Source organism: Mobula hypostoma, chromosome 1 (assembly GCF_963921235.1).
Source record: "Mobula hypostoma chromosome 1, sMobHyp1.1, whole genome shotgun sequence".
NCBI classification, from domain to species: domain Eukaryota; kingdom Metazoa; phylum Chordata; class Chondrichthyes; order Myliobatiformes; family Myliobatidae; genus Mobula; species Mobula hypostoma.
This window is the reverse complement of record NC_086097.1, coordinates 143,148,581-143,160,624: the sequence shown is the minus strand read 5'-3', so window position 1 is coordinate 143,160,624 and position 12,044 is coordinate 143,148,581. Positions and strand designations below refer to the sequence as shown.

The 12,044-nt window shown below is 41.0% G+C and overlaps 1 protein-coding gene across 3 annotated transcripts in view; it reads left to right on the top strand.

The window, feature by feature from the left end:
• nbeal2 (neurobeachin-like 2) overlaps positions 1–12,044 on the top strand; it is a 231,554-nt gene that overhangs the window by 28,830 nt on the left and 190,680 nt on the right. Inside the window, exon 1 of one of the 3 annotated variants that reach the window (XM_063057257.1) lies at positions 10,054–10,254. The exons of the other annotated variants lie outside the window; for them this stretch is intronic. Coding sequence (XP_062913327.1) covers positions 10,213–10,254 — 42 coding nt within the window. The 5' untranslated portion in view covers positions 10,054–10,212. Of the gene's footprint in view, positions 1–10,053; positions 10,255–12,044 lie in introns of those variants that run through there. 3 annotated transcript variants of the gene reach the window in all.

Here is a 12,044-nt window from a genome sequence, read left to right as displayed (position 1 = left end):
GAAAGTGAAATGTACAAACTGATGCAATTTGTTAAGAAGAAATAGTGGCAGCAATTTACAATCTACACGGTTCCATTTTAAAGGGAGATAGGAACCGAGAGGCTTCATGGCTTTCATGTGGAATGCTTTCAATGTGGCAGGGCCATTTGAAAAGCTTTCTTTTTTAAAATAAAGGTAGACATTTCTAAGCTTTATAAACAGTACCATACAATTCTCAACACAAGGTGTAAAGTAATATTTTAAAATGTAAGGCACTAATTGCCTCAGCTGTAGAATTGCTTTCAGCTCAGGATGTCATAATTTTTGAAGAATCCCAAGGCTTTAGGGAGGTGCAGAGTTATGAGGTCATGGAGCAATACATCATATATTCAGGCAATTCAGCCCAAACAGTCCATGCTGACATTGGTGCCCACTTAAGCTTTTACTAAAATAATAGCATGAATGTCTATTTGTGTGAAGATGTGAGAATCTGTTCTCCTTACACTTGACCATATTGGGTTCAAGTGTAAGGAGAACAGATTCATTACATTTTCACTAAATCTAAATTTGTCTTTGTACACAAATTTCTTATTCATAGTTGACACCAGCTAAGGCCAACATTTATTACTGATTTCAAATTGCACTTGAATGTGATGACAAACTGCTTTCTTGAATCACTGCAGTCCTTTTGGTGAAGGTGTTCCCACAGTACTATCGGATACAGAGTTCCTAGACTTAGATTCAGATACAGAGGGTGAAAGGTACTAGATTCTTTCACAGGACTGAACTTGCAAAAGAAGGTAAACACGAGGAATTCTGCAGATGCTGGAATTTCAAGCAACACACTTCAAAATTGCTGGTGAACGCAGCAGGCCAGGCAGCATCTCTAGGAAAGAGGTATAGTCGACGTTTCAGGCCGAGACCCTTTGCCAGTCCTGAGGAAGGGTCTCGGCCTGAAATGTCAACTGTACCTCTTCCTAGAGATGCTGCCTGGCCTGCTGCGTTCACCAGCAACTTTGATGTGTGTTGCTCCAAAAGAAGGTGTTCCTTTGGGCCTGTACCTCTTGTCCTTTTTGTCAATAGATGGAATGAGGGATGTATATCTTGGCTTGTTTCTTGTAGTTTAATGTCTGTGGGGTCACTATCTTAAACTGTGTCATTTTATTGTATCCTTGAATATATCATGCTTTAAAGTTCACAAATCCAGACGTTTCCTTGGTGTTCCAAGACTGTGAGTTATGTAATATTCCAGAATAAAGTGCAAAATAGGCTACACATCACTCTCTTGACATGTGCATATGGTGAAGAGACTTTGGCAAATTGGAGAGAAAGCATCCTGTCAGGATACCCAGCCTCTTACCTGTCCAAGCACTCAGAATTTCCATATTGCTAGTCTGCTTGAATCTCCAGTTATAAACGATCATCCCAGCCAAATAAGTTAAAGCTGGAGAAATTGTAATACTTTTGAATGTGAAGGGTAAGATGCCGGAATGCTGTCGAAGGTGATTGTTGTCTGCACTTTGTGCCACGTGTCTGCCCATACCTGAATTACTGCGTGACTGTAAAATAATGCATCCTCTGAGCTACAAATGCAAATGAAGAACACAATCATCAGTAGGTGTTTCTACATATGATAAGAAGGAAGGTTCTTAGTAAAGCATTGGTAGATTTTAGTGAATGCTGGAAATGTGAAATAAAATGGAAACATTTTGCAAATACTTAGTATGTCAGGCGGCATACAAAAGAAACTTAGATGTTGGTGGCCCTTCATCAGAGCTGGGAAAAGGTAGATACGAAAGTTTTTGATTTGAATAGCAGGGACCTGGTAGATAAGAGGGTAGAGATAGTTGCTGGTGGTGAGGCAGGTAATAATTGGCGTCTTTGATAAAATGGATACTTCATTCAACTTAAGGAGCAAATTTATCCAAATCTTGTGTCACCTAATTAATCAATGATGCTCCAAATTGTAACCAATTTCAAAGGTTGCAGTGTGTCAGGATTTGCTGTGTTTATTTTTATCGGGTACATTGAAGTCATACCAAGTTGATATATCATTCTTTTTTCAATTTCAATTTCAGGTGTTAAACTTAAGATTCTAGACCACATTAGGTGTTAGGAATTCAATTATCTGTTGAGCCACTACCTTGAACAGCTGCAGTCCTTCTGGCTAAAATACTCTTGCAGTACTTTCCAACATCTTGTAGTGGTGGATCATGAATGCTTCTTCTTGCCTTCTCCAAGACCATGACTCCTATGACCACGAGGGCATTGTATAAATTACAAATTTAATCACATCAGGGATCTCCTTTCCACAGCATCCGATCTGATACTGCCCTAAACACCCTCTGCCAGTTTTTATCTAAGACCCACAGGAGGACTGTCCGGTGGACCTGTTCTTTCTGCCTGTCCTTGCCACATCAAAGTTATGACTTAATAACTTGATTCTATCCTGTCTTTCCTTGTTCAGTCTCTTCCCCTCTCCTTCAAGGACATCTCTCGTGTCTTCCAACATCTTAACATCTTCCAGTTCCCTCTACTAAATCTCTCATCAACCTCATTAAATTCTCTTTCAATTCCTCCCCCTTTCCACAAATCAAATGTGTTGCCACAGACATCTGTATGACCCCAGTTATATCTGTCCTTTTGATGGCTTATAAATAATGGCCCTTATTCCAAACCTACTCTGACAAATAGCCCCAAATCTTTCTCTGCTACAGTGATGACTGCATTGGTGTTTCTACCAACACTTGTGCAGAACTTGTCACCTTTACCATTTTAAGTACCACTTCCACTCTGGCCTGAAGTTTATCTTGACTACTTCTGCCATCTCAAAAGGCAAGCAACCACTGATAACGGCTACAAATCTATTGACTCTCATACCACCAACTACTCCCCTTACCATCTGAAAGAAAGCCATCCCTTTATCTTGATGCTTCACCTGGTTTCATCTACCCATCTATTCTTCATCTGGTCAATCTGTCACATAACAGCCTCTTTTTCAAGCCTTCTCCATCGGTTTCAAATATCTGGAAGATTTTATTTCTTATTTCCTCTTTGCTGTTGTCACCTCTGTCTCAAAACTAATTTGTTCCTCTCCTTGCCCCTCACCTGGCTCTACCTACATATTATTCTCCCTCCCCCCGCCCCCCACCTCATCTATTTCCATCTATCTCTCTCCGGCCTCTGTCTCATTTCTCACTTATGTGTGCATACTGTCTTCCATTAGTCCTCATGCAGGATCTTGACCCAAACTGTCAATCATCCCTTTTCCCCTTCAGATGCTTTTTGACCCACTGAATTCTTCTAGCAGTTTGTCTGAAGTGCTCATCTTTGGTGGAGTTGCTGGATTTGGAGGTGACATCACAGTAGCCTGAATGAATCACTACAGTGCATTTTTTTAACTGGTAGAAATTGTAAACACAAGCAGTGGTGGAAGAAATGAATGTTGATGATGGTGGAAGGGGGATCAAACAGCTTGAGAATTCGGGGCGGCAGAGTAGTGAAGGGTGTAGAATTATTGTCTCTCAGCTTCAGCAGCCCAGAGTCAATCCCAGCCTCTGTGTTGAGTTTGCATGTTCTCCTTGTGTCTGTGTGGGTTACCTTAATATGTTCTGGTTTCCCTCCACATCCCAAAGACCAGGTTTAGTATGTCCACTAGAAACCAAATTGTCCCAGTTTAATGCAAGTGGTAGTTGGAATGTTGGGAGGATTTAATGGCCTAGTGTATGTTTAATGCAAGTAGGTACCTGATGGTCAGTGTAGACCTTTATGGGCCAAAGGGTCTCATTCTATACAGCAGGCTAGTGGATAGTATTTCTGTTACATTCTTGATGTGCCATGTGGTATATATGGGCTCTCATGGGGTAAGTCATTGTAACAGTTTCTGTAACTTGTTCTTGTTATCACAGTATCTGTGGTTGGCCCATTTGAGTCTCTAAGACTGTTAGTGGTGGGTGGCCTAGTAAAGCAGTGCTTTTAGGTATTGGGTCTGGCTGATTAAACACTCCTTGACATGGTTATTGCCTGGCATGTATAGCATAAATATTGCTTTTCACTTATCAGCTCATTCCTTAATGTTTTCTTGATTTCCTGAGGAGTTGAGAATGACATCAAACATTGAGTAAGTAAATATGAATACCACTTTCTGACATTTATTTGGTAGGAACATCTTAATGAAGCAGCCTCAAATACTGCCCCAAGGAATTCTTGTGATGTTAATTGAACACCATCAAAATCTTCCATTGACTGAGGTTTAACTCCTGCATTGAAGTATTTTTCTCTTGATACCAATTCACTTAAGTTCGACCAGAGCTTCATGATGCCACACTTCTTGTATAGAGTGGTGAGTTAATGTTGCCCATGATGTCAGAAGTAGCCAGTTCACTCTTTGGACCAAGACTGTGATGAGGTGTCGAGCAGAATGTCCTGATGAAGCCCAAAACAGATCAGTCAGCAACTTATCATACCTATGTAAACTTTGCTGATGATTGACAGCAGATGGAATGAGTGCTAATTTGAAGGATGGTTTTTGCTGCAAGTTCTGTCACCCAGGTACCACAGAACATTTGTGAATAAAAGCAGCTATTCCCAAATAAAATAGTTGTTTCTGGTAATCCAATGAATTCAGATCATAGTTTAAGGTACACTCAGTTCTCAAAAGTGTATGTGTAGACTTCATCAATGTCAATCAAAAGATTGTTTTTTTTGCCAACATTCAGTATGTGGGATATAAATCCTGATAAAGAGGAAGTGAGACATTCATTGCTTTAAGTGTGAGCAGTCTCCATGTGATTAGGCTAGGGTGAAAGCAGTGGGTTGCTAGGCGGCAACGCTCAAAGGGTAGGAAGGGCATGTTTTGAGCTGTATCTCTAAATAAATGGTTAACTGACTAACTAAGTATATTTGCTTCTCTCAGTTACAGTAACCAGCTTAAGCTCTTCCTGAAATCTTGCTGTCCTGCATATCCCAGACTTTAATCTTTCTACCAGCTGTTGCTATACTTTCAGGTGCCAAGCACCAAACTCTGAACTTCCCTCTCTAAGCATTTATCTCTGTCTCTTTCTTAAGATGGTCTCTAAAACTTAACACTTAAACCACATTTCTGATCTTTTCTATCCTCATATGCTGCTATTTGATGTGCAACTTTGTTCAGTAACACTTTAGTGATACGTCTTGAGTAATTTATTGTGTAAACAGTGGGACATAAATGCAAGTTCTGATGATAGTTGTAGATATCTGAAATTACAAAAAATGAGGGAAAATTTGACATTAATGGATGATGCCAGCTAATTTTCCGGAGCCGAGCAGCTTTGTGATGAATGGAGGTGTTTCCCTTGGCTGAAGGGAATTATTCTAGTCGGGAAGATGGGTAATTAAGTGCTAATGTGAGAAAAGTTTCTTCACTCAGAAGGTGATGAACTTCCAAAGTCTTCACACCCAGGGGACTGTGGAGATGTGGTCACTGAGTTTATTTAAAACTGATTTGGATATATTTCTTTGGCTGCAGAAAAGGTGGTAAGATGGTGTATGCCTCCTGGGTTCCAGAGTGAAGGAAGTTTCTGAGTAGCTATAGAAAGTACTCAGGGGGGAGGGTAAACAGTCAGAGGTCATTATACATGTTGGTACAAGTAACATCAGTAGAATAAATGATGGGGTGCTGCGGAATGAGTAGAGGGAGTTTTAGTTAAAGTCAATTTATTGTCAAATTACATATGTGTCACCATATACTACCTTAAGATTCATTTTCTTGCAGACATTTACAGGAAAATAAAGGAGAATAGTGTGTATGAAAAACTAAGCATAAACAAAAACAGAAATCAATGTGCAAAAGAAGAAAAATTGTGCAAAGAAAAAGACAAACAATACTGAGAACACGAGTGGTGGATCTTTGAAAGTGAGTCTGTAGGTTGTGGAATCAGTTCCGAGTTGAGATGAGTGAAGTCCTTACCGGTTCAGGAGGCCTATGGTTGTAAGGTAATAATTGTTCATGACTTTGGTGGAGTGGAACCTAAGGCTGCTGTATCTCCTGCCCAATGATAGTAGTGAGTAGAGAGCGTGGTCTGGATGGTAGGGGTCCTTGATGATGGATACTTCTTTCTTGGGGCAGTGCTGCTCATAAAATGTTTCAGCAGTGGGGAGGGCTTTGCTTTTGATGGACTGGGCTGTATCTACCACTTTATGTAGATGTTTCCATTAGGTGAGACTACAGAACAGAAAGTAAAGACTTGGGTAAGAAGTTAAGAAGCCGGACCTTGAGGGTAATAATTTCCGGATGACTCCCAGTGCCACATGCTCACAAGGTCAGAAATTGAAGCATTGTCCAGATGAATTTGTGACTGAGGAGTGGGTGCAGGAGGCAGGGAATCAAGTTCTTGGACCATTGCAATCTCTTCTGGAACAGAAGCAGCCATTAGAAGAGGCTCAAATTGCACTTGAACTAGAGAGGGACTAATATCCTTGTCGGAAAATTTGACTGTGCTGCACAGGAGGACTTAAAGTAATTTGGAAGGGGTATGAGACCTGGAGCAGGAGCAAGTCATTGGATAAAGCAGTAGCCAGTGAGAGTAAGTGTAGTAATCAGGATAGCCAGGGTTACAGTAAAGGCAGAGAAAGGAACACTATTCCAATGCTCGCGGTTTAGTAGGTAAGAAGGATGAAGCTGGAGTGTGGATTGGATCTGAGGACTGGGATATTATACCCATAATGGAAACCTGCCTGGGAGGAAAGCAGGACTGTCTGCTCAGCATTCCGGGATACAGATGCCGTAGGCATGACAGGTGCAGGTCAGTGACGAGAGTGTACCTTTTTGACCAGGGAGGATGTAACAGCAATGTTTTGAGATGACATCCTTAGGGGAACATTCAACGAGGCTCTGAATTAGAAACAAGAAGGGGAGGGTCCCTGTAGTGAGCCTGTATTATGGACCCACCCAATAGTCAGTGGAAACTTGAGGTGTGCAGAGAAATTGCTCATAGTTGCAAGAATAGTAGGGTTGTGTTAATGGTAAATTTTAATTTCCCCAGTATTGACTGGGTGAGGCAGAGTGTTAAGAGCCTAGAAGGGTGGTATTTGTGAAAATTGTCCAGGAAAGTTTTCCGAGTCCGTATATTGAGGGTCTGCTCAAGAAGGTGCAATACTGAACCTCCTGTTGGGGAACAAAGTAGGGTAAGTAATTGAAGTGGCAGTCAGGAAGCACTTTGACTCCAGTGTGCATCATTCTATTAGTTTTAAGATATTGCTGGAAAAGATCCAGCGTAAAGGATCCTGAACTGGAGCAGAGTTGATTTTGGGGAATTAAATGGGATCTAGCAGAAGTTGACTAGGTGGGTCTGTTTGAAAGGAAAGGAATGAATGACAAGTGGGGAGCTTTAAGAGTTTCATATCAAGAGTCCAGAAGCATTGTATTCTTGTTAGAGTGAAGGGTAAAGTTGGCAAGTTTAGGGAATAGTGGCTAAAATTAGATATTGAAGCTTTGGTCAAGGAAAAGAAGAAAGCATTCAATGGGTTTAGGATATCAGGATCAGATGAATCCCTTAACAATTATAAACTGATTAAGGATACTTAAGAGGGAAATGAGGAGGTCAGAGAAAGGGTATGAGATGAGTCTGGCAGGTAAAGTTTAGGAAAGTATCCAAAAAGTTCCAGCACCTTATTAAGAGTGAAAGGGTGGGTAGGGAGAGAGAGAGAGAGAGTCCCTTGACCAAATACAGCCTTGTATTTTGTGGAGAGCCAAAGAGAAATTCTGGATGATCTTGAGAAGATATTTGCTTCATCATTAGCTATCCAGTAATGTTCCGAAAGACAGGAAGGTGACTGAGGTTGTCCTATTATTTAAGAAAGGTAGCAGGGGGAAGCCAGGGAAACACAAATCAGTCAGCCTGACATCAATAGTGGGTGAGTTCCTGGGGGGAACTCTGTAAGATGGGATCTACCAGCACTTAGATAGATAGAATCGGTTCAGGAAGAGTCAGCATGACTTTGTGCATGGGAAGTCGTGCTTGATGAACTTTTAAAGTTCTTTTAAGAAGTAAAACCCAACAGCTAGATAAGGATAAGATAGTTGGTGTTGGCAAGGCTTTTGACGAGGACCAGTATGGTCGGCTGGTCAGAAAGGTTAAGTCTCCTGGAATCCAGGGAGAGTTGGCTAGTTGGATTCAAAATTGGCTCAAGTTGGGAAGCAGGCGGTGGTGGTTGAAGTGTTTCTTGGAATGAAGGCCAGTGACTAGTTTTGTGGTGCAGGGGTTAATGTTACGACCCTTGCTGTTCCCTATTTATAGAAAAGATCAGGATGCGAATGCTAAAGGCTTGATCAGTAAGTTTATGGATGACACAAAATTAGTAAGTGTTGTTGATAGTGAAGAAGGTTAGCTTGGATTACAGGGTCTCTTGATCAGTTGGGGAAGTGGACTGAGGACCAGCAAATGACTTGCAATCCAGATAAATATGAGGTATTGCATTTTGGAAGATCAAACTAGGATAGGACATACAGTGAATGGTAGGGCCCCTAGGAGTGTAATGGGATAGAGGGACCTAAGAGTACAAGTGAATAGTTCATTGAAAGTAGCATCACCAATAGAAGGGGCAATGAAAAAGCATGCTAGTCTTCCTCATTCATGGCACTGACTAAGGATTTAGAATATTATGCTGTAGTTATACAAGTTATGAATGAGGCTGAATTAAGTATAGTTTTGTGTGTCTCATTATGTGAAAGACACAGTTAAACTGCAAAGATAAATGCGGATGTGGCAGGATTAGAGGCCCCGAGTTATCGGGAGAGACTCAGCAGGTTAGGTCTTTATTCCTTGGAGCATTGGAGAATGAGGGCCAACCCTGAAAGAGGTATGAAATGTTTAAAATTATGAAAGGCATGGATAAGATGGATGGTAAAAGTCTTTTCCTCAGAGTTGGGGATTCTAAAACTAGGGAGCATAGGTTTAAGGTAAAAGGGGAAAGATTTTGAAAAAGACATCAGGGGCAAAGGAGGGTAGTGTATATATGAAGTGAGTTCCAGAGGAAGTGGTTGAGGCTCATTGGGCTGAAGGGCCTGTACCTGAGCTGTACTGCTCTATGACTATGTAAAATATTTTTCTGTTTAAAAGGTTTGTTCTTAAACTTGCAAATTATTCCTTCTATGAATTTTGCTGGGGGGGGGTTATATAATGGGTTTAATTCCCAGGTGCATGCTTGCTAAGTATTTACTTTGAAGAAATATTTTAATGAAAGTCACTTGTTTACCTTGAGGAGAAGTTGGTGGACTTTCTCCATTCAATGTGCGTGGAATGGGTTGCCGCCGCCAGCGGTGGAGGCGGAAACGATAGGATCTTTTAAGAGACTCCTGGATGGTTACATGGAGCTTAGAAAAATATAGAGCTATGGGTAAAGCCTAGGTAGTTCTAAGATAGGGACTTGTTCGGCACAGCTTTGTGGGCCGAGGGGCCTGTATTGTGCTGTAGGTTTTCTAGGTTTCTATGTTCTATGAAAAGGAGGCTCTCACATAGATGCCACTTGAAGAACTGGAATGCTGGAATGCTGTTACTATTGATTGGATGCATACAAGACAAGATGGTGTGAGACTTTTAGAGAACATTGAAGTGATGCTGTTCCCGTTGTACTGCTGCTCTCTCCTTGGTGGTAGAGATGATAGCTCTGAAATTACTCAGGAGCTATTAAGAGCCTGATCAGAGAAGTGTAAGTTCTGCAATGCATTCTGTTGTCTTGTTATAGTGAAGTAGCCACGAGCAAGGTTGCTCATCAAATAGAATTGTGATTTGAACTAAAGTGCTAATAGAGATTTTATATTTTGCCTTGTGTCCCTGTGCAAGATTGCACTGGGTTCAACTATAATACTGTCTGTAAGGATACTCTGTCCACAAATTCAGGCCATTCTGGCATGTTAGAATGGTTTCAGAAAGGGAAGAATATATCTATTACTTTTGTTTTGTTTGTAGACAGGGCACAAAACGATTTGCCACATCCTTCATAAGCTTGTTGATTCAACAAGATAGAGATTAGCACAAAGAGCGAGAGAGAGAGAGGAAGCATATAGCTGTCTTGTCTGTGTAACTTGCCACTTCCTGGCTTGTCTGATCTGCTTGGAGTTCAGTATATCATGGAGTCCTGTGTCGCAGGGAGCCTGTCGAGAGCCCACTGTGCAAACAGCCATCACTCATCACTGTTACCAATTGCCTCCCTCTACACACATTCTTCAGGAGAGCTGCTGCAAGTGGGCAGATAATGGACTTATCCATTTCTCAGCCTCTTTTGCCAGCATCCGAGGTAATGAAATTGTAAATTCAGTTGTTTTTATTCTTGTGCTTTTCAGGAAGTATTAAAACTTCAATTGTGTGGAGATAAGCCAGTTATTTTTACTGCTCAAGAATGGATCATGAATAGACTTTTTTAAAAGCTGGCCATTTTTATTTTTGGAGTGTATACACATCAGTCTTTAAACTGAAGCTACTTTTGGTACCTGCTTTTAAACTGTTCTAATCATCGCGATGTGATCTTTTGATGGTAAATGGCACAAATAGTTCTGTGTTTGTATTTGCGTATGTCTGAGACCCTTTCACTCTTGTCCTGAAGCTTTTCACCTACTGAATAGCTGTTAACAGTTGGTCTATAAGGAAGTACAGCATTTGTTCTCCGTAACAACCAGCAGTATGTGACAGACAGTTGACGAGTTAATCTGTGGAGCTACATAGGGGCTATTATTTGCAATTGATTTTTCCTGGGATATGGGTGTCCCGTACACAGGTGCTCTAAGAAGGCAACCTTTCCCTGGAATACCATATAGTTTGGCATTTCAGAGGCCAATTAGACAAGATACAATCCTTCCACAGAAGATGGCACTAAACAAGATGAGTTCTTTTTATCTGACAACTGTCTTTACTTATTGCCAGCTTTTTTGCTTCCTGGGTTTTAAACCTGAATTCATCTTTTTGAACTACAGTTGTAGAATTTCTCTGGTTTAATAGTTCTCGACTACTGAACCACTCATCCTGTGGCCTCTGAAATTCACTGTGTCTCTATATCCCGAATGCAGCCACGAGATCTTTAACACTGACTTGAACTGGCAGATAATGAACTGGTGCTGGCTTATCAAAGTGCCTGCTCAGCACTGCTCTGCAATGCTTGAGATCAGTCATGGAGTGCATCTATACCACCCTGGGTAGCAAGGACATCAGCCTCACTGCACCCAAAATTCTTTTTAAATATCTGATTCTTTTTAACCAATGAAAACCCTGAAAATTTGCACCACCTTTTTATCCCAAGGATGAGATGCTTCCAATAGAGACACAAGAAATAGCAGATGCTGGAATGTGGAACAAACTAGAAACAAAATAAAACCATCAGAGAGACTCAGTAGGTCAGGTAACTTCTGTGGTTGCAAAGGGATGATTACTTGATCCAAAATGTCAACCATCCTTTTGCCTCTACACATGCTACAGTTCCTCCAGCAGATTGATATTTTGAAATACAAAGTCTAGCTGCTCTGCTTATTTAGAAGAGGCAGCAGCCATTTTGACACAGCATAGTCTCATAAACAATATTGTGATGATAGCCAGCTTATCTTTCTCAGGTGATGCTGATTGACAGACCGACACATACGGGCCAAAATACACTACATTCCCGGTCTGGTGCTAATCATGTGTACATGTAAATATACACGTACTGTACATCTAAAAGTCTAATCTCGGTGTATCATCAACCTTCAGTGCTGCTCCAGATTATGTTCTTGCTTCTGACTGAGTCATAGCTGACACTGTCATGCACAAAATGGCAGTGATCACAGATAATGCCTTTGGCTGCCAGAGCCTTCAAAATCAGCTGACATGTAAGGCGTTCAGTACCACTTCATGGTGCATTAGGTCAAAAATGCAACCCATTTTATTTTTCCATGGCTTAATTTCTCAGCATCTCTGAGATGCTTTTTTTATTTGCAGCCCCAGCCATTGATGCTTTACAAAAATGACTATTGACCATTTTCATAAAAGATTCCAGCCTGTAGATGATGGTAACATATCACCAGAGTTAATCCTGACTTCACCACAAGTATTTTCTCAATT